Consider the following 12,505-nt stretch of genomic DNA (forward strand, 5'->3'; position numbering starts at 1 on the left):
TCTTAATGAGTAACACACGGAACACTGCTGACAACAGACAAGCTCATGAAATCAGCCAGGTCGGTCTGTTAACTGCACCCACGCAGCACATGATTGGGGTGGGACAGCGTGCAGGCCTCCTGGGTATTTCCACTTCATTTTCACAGAACGGGGTGGTAGGAAGTCAAACATGATGTTCCTAGGCTCTAACCATATTCTCTCTGCGCCGCCCCCCCACCCCACCCCCGGCAGACCCCAGACGCAGCTGCCTTGAGTTCTTTCCTCTGCATGGCTCTCCGTCTTGAGGTTGTTGGTGCCCCCCACCCTGCCCCAAACACAGCAGCTTTTTATCCCCAGTTGTGGCTTCCCACGAGCCCAGAAGAGAAGAGGCCATCTGTCACGTTTTGGATATCATATGTCCGCTGATGGCTCGCGAGCAGGTGGGCCACCAAGAGGTGCTGGGAAGGAGAGCGGGCGAGAATCAGGCGGGCTCGCCAAGCGCAGCTCAGCGGAACGCGGAGACGAGGAGCGGGATCTCGGGCTGGGACTTAGCATCCTGCCATCTCTCCACCAGCAGGAAGCCCGGGGGTGGCGTCTTTCAGGCTCAGCCTTCTTCCGGGAAGACAGAGCGGCCCTCAGGACAGGGTGTGCCTAGAGTGGGAGACCTTGTGGGCGCCGTCTGTGCAGGGCTGGGGCCGGCCCTCGGCCGGTGGGGCTGGAGGCGCGGCCTCCTGCGGGGTTCCGCTGGGCTGGAGCCGGCTCCCTGACGATGTGCCGCTGCGGCCACACACCAGGCGCTTCTCATCCAGCAAGGACAGGTGGTATTCACACAGGTCAATCAGCGAGGCCACCTGCTCGTGGAGCGGCAGCATCTTGAACTTCCTCTGGGCCAGGTAAAAGAAGGCCTCCACGAAGGCCTGCAGGCACATCCCTGTGGACGAGAGACCGGCGTTAGGGGGACTTGGTGCGCGCGCGCGCGCAGGCACCCTGGCTTCCCAACGCGCCAACCACCAGGCTCTCTCCCCACCGCCGTTTCCTTCGGAGAGGAAACAGGGTTGTATCAGCCTGCTTGACCAGCGCCCGGCCAGCTGGGCGTTCACAACCACTTGCAGATTCACCCTTTAAGCTGCCCTGTGAAGAAGGTTCAACAACCCAGTTTTACACATGAGGAAACTGAGTCTCAGAGAACTGGAGAGACCTGGGCAAAGTCCAGTGGTAGAAAGCGGTAGGGCTGGGATTTAAACCTAGCCCAACGCCTTATTCTCTTGCATCGCCATCAAATGTTCCCATTAAAACCCAGCCCACAACTTTTACAATAAGGGAGAGGGTGTGAAGATGAGTCCAACTTGATGGCCATTCTATAACCTCATGGAAAGTGCTAGGCGCTCAGTCATGTCTGACTCTTGGTGACCCCATGGACTGTATGTAGCCTGCCAGGCTCCTCTGTCCCTGGGATTTCCCAGGCAAGAATACCAGAGTGGGTAGCCATTCCTTTCTCCAGGGGATCTTCCCCACCCAGGGATCGAACCTGGGTCTACTCGTACTGCAGGCAGATTCTTTATCATCTGAGCTACCCAGGGAAAGCCCTCATAGGCATGTCAGTTACATTTCTCAAAATCCACAAATTGTACCTTAAGTTAAAATTTGTGCATTTTGCTACATGTAAATTTTAACCTCAAAAAGTAAAACATACCTGACCCCTTCTCTATACTCAAAACTATATTCTGAAAGGTATTAATAGGAAACCCCATTCTGCGCCTGGAAGGTTATTCTATTTTGCCTCATAAATTCCTACTCCTTCTTGGGATTTGAGCTGAAAATCACTTACTCAGCAAACCCTCCTCTGAGTCCCAGGTAAGATCCAGCCCCTGGTAGAGGCTTCTTGCCTTTTTCTTGGTAGCACTTTTGGCGGCTAGTTCAGGGTTTTATTTGCGCGGTTCACTGACAATCTCTAGCTTCCCTGCTGGGCTGTGGGCTCCAGCTCACCTCAGTCCCCCCCCAGCGCCAGGTCCCCAGAAGATGCTCCATACAGAGGGACTGACTATGTGAGTGAACGAATGAATGAGTCAGCGCTAGGCGCTTCACAGACATGCCTTTGCAAGGTCACTATTATGATGTCCCATTTTACAGATATGGAAACTAACAATCAGAGACGTTGAGTAACTTCCCTAAGGTCACACAGCCAGAGAATTGTGGCTTGGAAATTCACACTCTGACTCCCAATTCTCCTAACCAAGTTGTGCCTCGCAAAAGGTTCTGAGTCTTCCCAACATTCTAGTGAAAGTGAGCTCCATGACCCAAAATCATGGGGCTCCCTGGGCTCCTTGGGGAAGATGGCTCTAAGGCTGGACCAAACGCCACACGGTACTTTTAGAGAAGCCAGCTCCCACTCGTAATCCACACCTTCCCAGGGGCCTTGCTTCCTTCTCAGACAAACTGGTTGCCTGCTCTGTCACTGTAGGTGGAAGCCTGGCCTGGAGTTCGTAAATATTGGATGATATATGGACCCTGGGATCTGAGAGATCTTTTTGTGTTGGAAACTTGAGCTGAGCAAAGACATTGCTTTTCTGTTTTTTGTTTCTAATCTTCTTCTAAGTCCATCAAAGCTTATTTTTACTCAGCTTCTCTTGACTCCAGACGTTCTGCAAGTCCCCTGCTTGGTCTTGACAGGAGCTGATAAAAAGAACAGTAACCCTTTTAATGTAAATAGAGGCCTGGTACCGACTGAGATGCAGGGGATGAGGCCTGAGCCTGTATGAGGAGACAGACGTTTTCTAATCACTGACTCTGGGCCAGGGCTCTCCTAGGGTGTGCGTGCGTGTGTGTGCGTGTGTGCGTGTGTGTGTGTGTGTGCACAGGCAGCGGGAGGGTCCAGGACATGCAGGCTGAAGAGGCTGGGATCTAAAACCAGAGAAAGCCAGGGCAGTCCCCGCCCCCAACTTCACAAGTGTGTGATCTCCAGAGCGCCGCTGCTCCAAGTGTGGTCGGCAGACGGGTGCCGGGTCCAGGAACGGCATGTCCCTGGTCCCTGACAAGATAAGGAGCTCAGGCCAGAATGTAAATCACCCTCCTCATCAATCACATTGTTTAGTTCAGCTGGCAGTGCTTTGCGGCAAGACTTTCCGTTTATAAAGGAAGCCGCACGTATTTATATGCTAGCTCGAGTCTCCTATCCAGGACTGGAAGAACAGTGCGTGACTGCAAGTTTCATAGCTCTGGGGTCTACAACCCCCCATCCTCACTTTAACCACAGTCTTGTCAAAAAATGCAGATTCCAGGATGGGGCCCAAGACCCTGCATTTCTGCCAAGCTTCCCAGTGGTACCCAGGCTGCTGGTCTCTGGAGCACGCACTCTGAACAGTGAAGACTGAGCACCTTTTACTCAACAAACACCCATTTCCTTCCCTTAATTGGAGGCAGACTGTGATTAGAGCAATAACACACCCCCCAAAATACAATTAAGACCTCTTTCGGGAGAAAAAAGTATGGCTAAATCATTGAGAAATCATTATCAATATCTCATTATTGATAAAACGAGAAATGGGGTTGACTGTGTTATCCTTGGTTTTCTTTTTGCTCATCTACATTTTCAGATTTTCTATAGTACACATGTGTGCAATTAAAAAATAATGCAACTGGAAAATCTAGAGAGTGGAAAAAGGTGATGCTGGGACAGCTGCTTCTAATCATGAAGACTTTGCTACTATTTGAAGTCATTGCTTTGAAAAATTAGAGTGCAAACTTTCTGCATACATGTTCTACTTTGATAAAAAGTTTATATAAAGTATACGCACGAGGATGAAGGGGAATGGACATTACTGACTCCTGCATGGGTCACATACACGATGCCAGTGCTCCGATCCTCACTACATGTCCCACTGTGCAGATGAGAAGACTGAGGCCCAGACAGATCACATAACTTGCCCTCAGGTCACATGCTGGTAAGCGGCAGGGCTGGGATTTGAACCCAGGCCTCAGGCTCTGCTGATTCTGTTCAGAAGCCGTGTTGGAATACAGACTGCAGCTCCACCCCAGGGTTCTTGCTTCTGAAGGTCTGAGAACTTGCGCTTTGAACACATCCTCAGGTGGTGACAAGGCTCCTAGTCGGGACCCCACTTTGAGAACCTGTCCCTGCCTCGCCTCCTCCTGCTGCCAGGTTCAGTCTGTTCTTTCTCCACTCTGAAAGCCCATCTGCTAAAAGGGGCCTGCTTGCAAAAGGGCTGGCCCCTGAAACTGACAGAAGCTTGACTTTGGGCTAAAAATGTCTGCCTTTTAAGACACTCTGATTGAAAGCAGACTTGCAATCAGTTATTTTTAAAAGACTAATGATGGAGCTGGAAAAGCATGAACTTGTTCCAACTCTGCATTAAGTCCTCTCTTGGTTTCTGAGAAACCACACATCCCCGGTTTCTTCTAGCGTCACGGCTTGACCACTAAGCGGGGGCGGGGGTGGATGGGCGGCAAGCTCTATTGCCCTCTGCCAGGCCCTGCCCTTCTCTGTCTGTGCTGATGGAGTGTGGGCCTGAAAGATTCTGGTAGGCCAGGCCATAAGGGCCCTGTGGACCAAGGTGGGACTTTGCATCTCATGCTGAGGAAGACAGGTGGCCACTGGGAAGTTTCCAGGTGACATGGTCAGGTGGGTGCTGTGTTGACAGCAAGTGGCAGGGGCACAGGAGAAAAAGATCGGGAAGATGCATTAGGGGGTTACTGTGCTGGTCCAGGCGAGGGCTGATAGCGACTTGGACCAGGCAGCAGTGGGGGGTGGTGGCGTGGTGAAAGGTGATGAGGTTCTGGATAGAATCTGGGGGTCGTGCCTATGTCTCTGAGGGGCCAATGGGGTGGATGGGGGCATGAAGGCGAGTCAGGAGTCCTCACGAAGAAGGGGTTCTAACAGCAGGCTGAGGGGACTGGCCTTCCCCTCAAGGCCCGTGTTTTGCTAACATTTTATCTGTAAAATAACCTGGGGACCTTGCCGGAAATGCAGGTTCCTGTTCCTGTCCCCTGGAGGCTGTCTGTTGGTGATGAGGCCCAGATACTGCTTGTAACTGCAGCGCTGGGGATCCGACACTCAAGGGTGATCAGGAAGCTTCGCGATGAACATTCCCTCTTGGCTGTCTCTGACGGGCTCTTGAGGAGGCAGTGGAGTGAAGAAGTTGAGAGCATGGTCTTTTGAGAAACCTAGCGTTGGACTAGCCCTGCCATGGGTGGTCAAGAACCTCTAGGGGTGCAGAGAACAGCTCTCTCCTCTGAAATCCCACTGCCCACCTGTCTCTACCATCTTCATCTGCGTGGGCTGCCAAATATCATAACACAACACCATAGCCAGGGTGGCTCAGACAACAGACGTTTATTCTCTCAACAGTTCTGGGGGTGGAAAGTCTGAGATCAGAGTGCTAGCATGGTGTGGTTCTGGTGAGGGCTCTCTTCTTGGCTTGCAGACAGCCGCCTTCTCTCTGTGCCTTCCCAAGGCAGAGAGAGAGAAAGAGAGCCAGCAATTTGGCATCTCTTCTTATAACGACACCAGTCCTACTGGATCAGGGCCTCACCCTTATGACTTCATTTAACCTTAATTACTTCCTCAGAGGCCCCAACTCCAAAAACAGTCATACTAGGGTTCCAACACATGATTGAAAGTGGGGGGTAGGGCATGCTTTAGTCCATAGCACCCTGGTCTGTAGCTTGGTTCTGCTGAGGTGCAGCCAGTACTTGCAGTCTCTCCTACCATTTACCAGGTCTTCGAGATTACTTGAGCTATTTAGGAGAAAATGTAAGAAACCCTGCCCCTCTCCCCTGCTTCTCCACCAGCCCTAGTGGATCACTCCTTACAGCTCTGATGCGGAACTGGAAGCATCTCTTTGGTAACATTGCTTCAGTGACCCATTACAGTAAAAGGGATGAAAGGAAACAATAGCACTTCATATTCTTTGAGCCTTCATTATGTGCAAGCCCTGGGCGAAGGGTGCACTTGCATTATTTAACTGAACGAATCTCTCAGAAATCTCAGGGAGCAAGTGTTACCATCAATCTCGTTTTATATTCAAGAGACTTGTCAAAGTCATACAGCCAGTAAGGTGCCTGAGCCTAGGACTGTTCCCGTAACTTTTTGACTGTGCTGAGGCTTCAAGAGCCGTCAAAGAGATGGCCAGGTCGGGGTGTTAATTCCAGTCACTTAGAAGGAAGGAACGATGCTGCCTTGCAGTGAATGAGGGAGCCTACCTCCCACCACTCCCATTTCTGCTGGATGCCAGCAAGGAGGTGCAGAACCGTCCCCTGGGTTTCGCAAACAGGCTTTCCCCTCCTGCCCGCTGTGCCTGAAGATCAGCTGCTGAGTGTTTTTCTAAACTTCATTTGGGTTCACGGATCTCGCTGGAGAAAGCAACCCTTGGAACCTTCCAGTGTAGCCATCCACATGGCTCTCGCCGAGGTGGCCACTTGCATATAGGATGCAGCCCCTGACAGACTGTGGCCTCATTCTGTCCATCAGCCTGGTGAGAGAGGGCCCACCGGCTCCTGGCCCCCAGCCTGCTGCTGTCCACGCCCAGGGAGGGGCTCTTGATCACTGGACTTAAGGGCAGTGCTGGCAGCTGTGTCCTGATAATCTCATCATCTACTCTGGGGCTTAAGGATGGAAATAAGAATAATGCGGTCTGTGTGTAGAGCACCTGCCAGTTTACAAAGAATATCCGTTTTCTCATCTGGTTCTCTGAGTCGCTTTCAGAAGAGGACGTTATTACAAGGATTCCCCACTTACAGTTGAGACCCAGAAAGGCCAAGTGGCTTGTCTAGGTCCCCTTAAGTGGATGAGGCGGCATTTAAACCTTAGCTGACTCTCAAACCCACAGTTCTCTTTCCAACACAGTGTTCTTTCTTAACATCTGACATTTATGTATTATTTTATAGTTTATAGAGCACATTTGCATATATGATATAATTAAATCCAAATCATTGTCGACAGCCAGAGATATTACCCCACACTGAATATGAGATATATTTTTTTTCCCTCTCAAATATACCTGTGCTTCCTTGCTAGTAATTCTATTTCAAAATATTGGTGTGCTGGATTAGGACAGCTATTCGCTGATTCTTTCTCTCACCCCAACCTTTAAATCTCTTTCTCATTGCTCACCTGGAAGAGAGGTTTCTGTCTCATAGTGACTTTTTAAATGTGCAAGTATACAGGCTTTCTGTTTGGAATCGGTGGTGGGAAATAAAGCTGAGTGATCTTGACTAGAATTACTTTAGTGGTTCCTCTCTGTGCAGCACAATGCTCCCCAGAAGAGCTATGTGAAGGCTGCACCGCCTCCGAGGTGGTTAATCACGAGGATCTGTCTTCTCCCCGTTCTTGGGGTGGCTTGCAGTCTGCTCTGATCTGTAGCTGCAGTCGGTCCCCCGAAGCATTACCATAGTCCTTCCCCCAAGCCTGGGGCTGGGGTCTCAAAGGGCTCCACTGCGGGAGATGAAAACTGGGCCTTTCCCGAGAGATGGCATCTGGCTCCATGGAGGAATGACTGATTGGGCTGGTCTGGTTCCCACTCTGCTGCGTGCTAGCTGTCTAGTCTTTCGGGAGCCAGTTCTCCTCTGGAGGGCTTGGTTTCTATGTCTGTAAAGAGTGGCTTTTATCAAGCACTCCCTAGAAAAAGCCCAATGCAGCGCTTAAAAAAACCAGTCATCTCCCTGCTTTAATGCCTGCCCTTTCACCTCCCGCTGCCTGGAGCGCTATCATGACGCTGGCTTCATTTGCTTCTTCTACTGCACTAACCAACTGGCTCATCTCCACACTAGGCTGTCCTGAGGCTGGGGAGCCTGAGCCCCCATCTCCAGCTGGCACAGAGCAGGCTTTCTGGAAGTGTTTGTGGAATCAATGAGCCGACTGACTGGGATTACAGGAGGAAAAATTATGCTGCGGGGTTAGAGGACCTGGATTATCACTTGGTCTCTGCCCTCCGCGTGTCGTGGCTTTGGGGCAATTACTCCCCCTCTCTGGGCCTCACGTTCCCCTTCTGTAAAATGGGCAGAGAGAGGATTGGGCCATTTCTCAGGATTCCAGAAGTGTTAGGAGGGATAGTGGCTTCTGAATGTTTGAAAAATAATAATTGGGCTTCTCTGCTGGGTCAGTGGTAAAGAATCTGCCTGCCAATGCAGGAGACACGGGTTCGATCCCTGATCCAGGAAGATCCCATATGCCATGGAGCAACTAAGCCTATGCGCCACAATTACCGAGCCTGTGTGCCTAGACCCTGTGCTCCACAACAAGAGAAGTCACCGCAATGAGAAGCCTGCGCGCTGCAACTAGAGAGCAACACCCTGCTCTCCACAACCAGAGAAAAGCCCACATAGAAATGAAGACCCAGCACAGCCAAAAATAAAATAAACAAATAAATTTTTTTAAAAAAGAATATCTTTAAAAATTCTATTATAATAATTAAAATCTCAAACCACATTTATTGACGATGTTCTGCCACCCTGACTCACGCTGTGCATTTTCCCTGCACATGTCCCTTCAATCTCACAACAACCCTGAGAGCCTGGTCCTGCTGATATTCACACTGTGCAGCTGAGACGGCTGAACCCAGAGAGGCCCAGCCACTTGCCCAAGGTCACATTTCCTATGCCCCAGTTTGCACTGTCCAGGGTGGCGGTACTGGGTCCCCCACTGCTGGTCTACACCATCTCATCCCAAAACAGATGGAAACTCCCTCAAGGCTCAACCTTTAAGGGACAGAGGAGACAGCCATTTCCTTATAGCTGGGGAACAGAGGTCTCACGCACAGAGTTCTTGTATCTAGGCATTGCAGCAGCGAGTCACCATCACCTCTGTCCTTGGCTAGATGGAAAAATTACTAAGTGTCAGGAGTGAACCATAAATAGACCTTGGAGAAAAATCATTACCCCCAGAAGCCCGCAGCACCCACATAACAAACATAAGCAAAGATGAAAGCAGTTATTCCATCATTTCATTAATCGCAGGTCACACCGCTGGCGAGTGCAGAGTGGCCTGAAGATCCCACTCCAGCCCCAGCCAGGGTCACCCCTGATTCCATCACGAGGCGGATGCAAACTCCTGAGTCATCGTCTGGGGAGATGGGCTGCAGGGCTGGTCACCGCTTCCTGCCACCTCCTTGGTGCTCTTCCAGATGCTTCTGGTGGGATTAATGGCTCCCATGGACCTTCTGAGGCTCAACATTCATCCCTCAGCAGGGGTCACGATCTCTGGCTTGGAAAGGACTTCAGAGATCACAGAATCCAGGCCCTTAGAGCACCACAACACCACTTGGTAAGAAGTAATGAGTAGCTGGCATAGAGCGCATGCTTTGTATGCATCAGGCACTGGGGTGAGCTCTTTATGGGGTGCCTCTACCTCACCCTCAAAACAAAATCTAGGGACTTCCCTGGCGGTCCAGTGGTTAAGACTCCACGCTGCCAACGCAGAGGGCATGGGTTCAATCCCTGGTCAGGGAACTAAAATACCACATGCCATGCAGTGCGGCCAAAAGATAAATAATAATAGTAACTTTAAAATAAATAAATAAAAACAAAAATACTATTTTTAAAAAGAAAACCTCTTAAAAAAAAATCCAGGTGGCAGGTGCATTTCTGATTTCCATTTAACCCTGTGCTTGTTCACCTGTGTTTAGTGATACAGCAAAATTTTGCTTTTGTCTTGGCTGTTTATTAGTTGGATGCTACAGCTTCTGGGGTGCAGGAGATAGAGACCTTCACCTGGAGCCCCACAGCCTGGAGGTGGCGGCGGGGATGCGAGCCCAGCTCTGAATCTGCCCTCCTGACCCCGGGTCACGCAGAGAGGCAGGGAAGGGGCTGTAAGTCTTGGGCCAGCAGGAAGAGCATGGTTTCTGGTGCTGTCTCTCTGGCTCCTGCCGTTTCCCCGTGAGGTGCTGAGTCAAGGATGCCCACCCTGACATTGCTGATGGTGGTCATCTATCCCTCAGTTGGACACTTACAGTGATGGGGGGTGGGCAGTCTCATCACCTCCCTAGGAGGCCCTGTCTCGCTGTGTGCTTTCTGCCACTGGGGTGAAATATGCAAAGCTTCTGTACTGTCTCTGCTTTTCCAGAGAGCAAATCTAACTCTTCCCCACCATGGCCTTGCTCTGAGAGGATTTGTGTAAGGCAGCAACTAGAGCAGTTCAATTCCACAGACTTTTGCTGACCACCAATCAGGGGGATACGGAGCCAGGCAAGCCCTCATCCCTCATCTGAAGGGAGGGAGGGAGGAGAGGGGAAGGGAGGGGAGGGAGGGGGTGGGACCAGGAGAAGGAAGGGTTAGAAGGCAAAGGAAGAAGCAGATGATGCCTGTGAGAGGCAGGAACGTGGCAGAGCCTAAGGGAGGAGGGGCACGTGGTCTGCAGTCAGTGCCCAGTGCCCCCAGATCATCAGGGTCTCCCTCCCGAATCGTGCCCACTGGCCAGCAAACAGACCCGGTCTTGCGTTAAAAGGCTGCTTTGACATTGCATCCACGCATCACCTTTCCATCTCTGCTCCATGCTCAGCCAAATTTCCCAAAGGGATGCTGGTGCAGGCCCCGTCTCCACAGCCTCCCCTCCGGAGCCTCAGGTGGCTGGTTCCCTACCTCGCCACCAAGCTGCTGTCGCCAAATGGCTGGCCACCTTCCCTCCCCGCTCTTCTTAGCTCGCTCACTCTCTGCATTTGTCCTTGTGGAAGTGACAGGGACAGAGTAAAGGGACAAAGTAGGTGATCACATGGTTAATTCCCCTAGGGGGATTGTAAGTAGAAAAACTATGGGAGACCCCTGTACGTTAAGGATTACTCAAGAAAGCAGGTTTGCTTAACCATGAAACCAAGCGGGCTTAGCCACAAAAGCAGGTAACACTGGCACAAGACGTGCCCCCAAACAATAAAACAACAGCTGCAAGGGACCCACATCCTGCCCGGTGGGCTCAGAAATTTATTGACCCCCAGGATGGAAAGGTACTCTCTGTACAGAGACCTGAAATAATTTTTACAGTCCCGGCTTGACCTTGTAGGGACAAAAAAAACTCCTGTGCCCAGCCTGGAGAAGGAGCTGATGATGGAAGCACGGCATCTACTCAAGAATGAGAAAGAAAGTGGTCTTCTCCACCACCCCCCCGACCCCAGTTTTCCTTTGATTATAAAACTGTAGCTCAGTAAGTTCTCAGGGTATGGCACTCTCTTGCTAGCCCACCTGTAAGCCTCATAAGCATCCTATGGTAATAAATTACTTCTCATCCATCACTTTGCCTCTCACTGAATTCTTTCTGTGCTGAGACATAAGGACTATGGTATTAGAGTTCTTCAGAGTGGTCCCCCCCCTCAACCCCAGAAATGCCATCTAATGGTTTCAGCAGCCCCTCCCGGGACACTCTCTCCCCTGCTTTTCTTTGTCTGTCTCTGGGAACTCCGGACTCAGGCTCTCCCAGGCTTCACTGGCTCTCCTGCGCATGGGGTCCTACAGGGCTCTCCACCTGGGCTCAGCTCTTGTCTCTCCCTGTCATTCATTCCCTAGGCTTTAAATATCCTCTATGAAATCAATGCCATTGAATCGTTATTTCCAGGCCTCACTATTTTTTTTTTTTTGCCCACTGGGGTGTCTCATCAGCATCTCAGAGAGCCTGTTAGCAATGGATCTCCAGGTCTTCTTTTCCTGACGTCAACCCCATTTAAATAAATTATCTTCACCCTCTTGGTTGCTCTAGCCGGAATTCTGAGAGCCATCGTTGAACCCTTCTCCCACAGTCCCTGCCTCCCCACCCCCAGCACCCCAAGTGCTTTCCACCTGGCTCCCTACCTCCCTCATCCTCCCCACCCTCTGCCTGCAAGACCATCACTCTCCTGAACCCCTACACAGCCTCCCAGCTGGCTGGTGTCCCAGCTTCTAACACCACATCCAGAATGACCTTTCAGAAACACGAGTCAAGCTGTGTATTCCCCTGCTTTAAGATCTTCAACAACGTTCAGAACAAGTCTACATCCTTAACGTGCTGTCAGCGCACGGTGAGATCCAGGTAGGATCCAGCTCTGGCCTGCCTCTGCAGCGGGGCTGCCCTGTGAGCCGGAGAACCCCCTGCTCTGATGAAACCCTCTTTCCCACCGCCTCTCCCTGGGGAGCACTTAGATCTTGGCTCCAATATTACTTTTACTGACAGTTCTCCCTGACCCATCTCCTTATTAGGTCTTCGCTGCTATCCTCTTTAAAACTTACTTCCTGGAACTCATGGTAACATGTAATTAAGTGTTTATTTCTGTGTTTCTGTGCTTACTGTCCATCTGTCTTTGCTACCATGCTGTCAGGGGTGTGGGGCTTGGCGGGGGGGTCTGTCCTATTGGTCACTTGGACCTGTGCCTGGCAAGTGGTAGGTGCTCCCTGGCCATTAGCTGACTAACTGAATGAAATCAGTTAGTATAAAGATGTGGAAGCAACAGATGAATGGCTAAAGAAGATACACACACACACACACACACACACACACAGTAGAATATTACTCAGCCACAAAAAAAGAATGACATTTTGCCATTTGCAGCAACATGGA

General features: G+C 50.9%; 1 protein-coding gene across 2 annotated transcripts in view; it reads right to left on the minus strand.

Moving 5' to 3' along the window:
• Window positions 1-563: 563 nt before the first annotated feature.
• Window positions 564-12,505, minus strand: part of TTLL11 (tubulin tyrosine ligase like 11) — a 262,192-nt gene continuing 250,250 nt past the window's right edge. For both annotated transcript variants that reach the window (XM_055541044.1, XM_055541045.1), the window contains one exon: window positions 564-910. In XM_055541044.1, the coding sequence (XP_055397019.1) occupies window positions 615-910 (296 nt within the window). In that variant the 3' untranslated portion in view covers window positions 564-614. The remainder of the gene's footprint in view (window positions 911-12,505) is intronic.

The sequence above is a fragment of the Bubalus kerabau genome, chromosome 11 (assembly GCF_029407905.1).
Source record: "Bubalus kerabau isolate K-KA32 ecotype Philippines breed swamp buffalo chromosome 11, PCC_UOA_SB_1v2, whole genome shotgun sequence".
In the NCBI taxonomy this organism is placed as follows: Eukaryota; Metazoa; Chordata; class Mammalia; order Artiodactyla; family Bovidae; genus Bubalus; species Bubalus kerabau.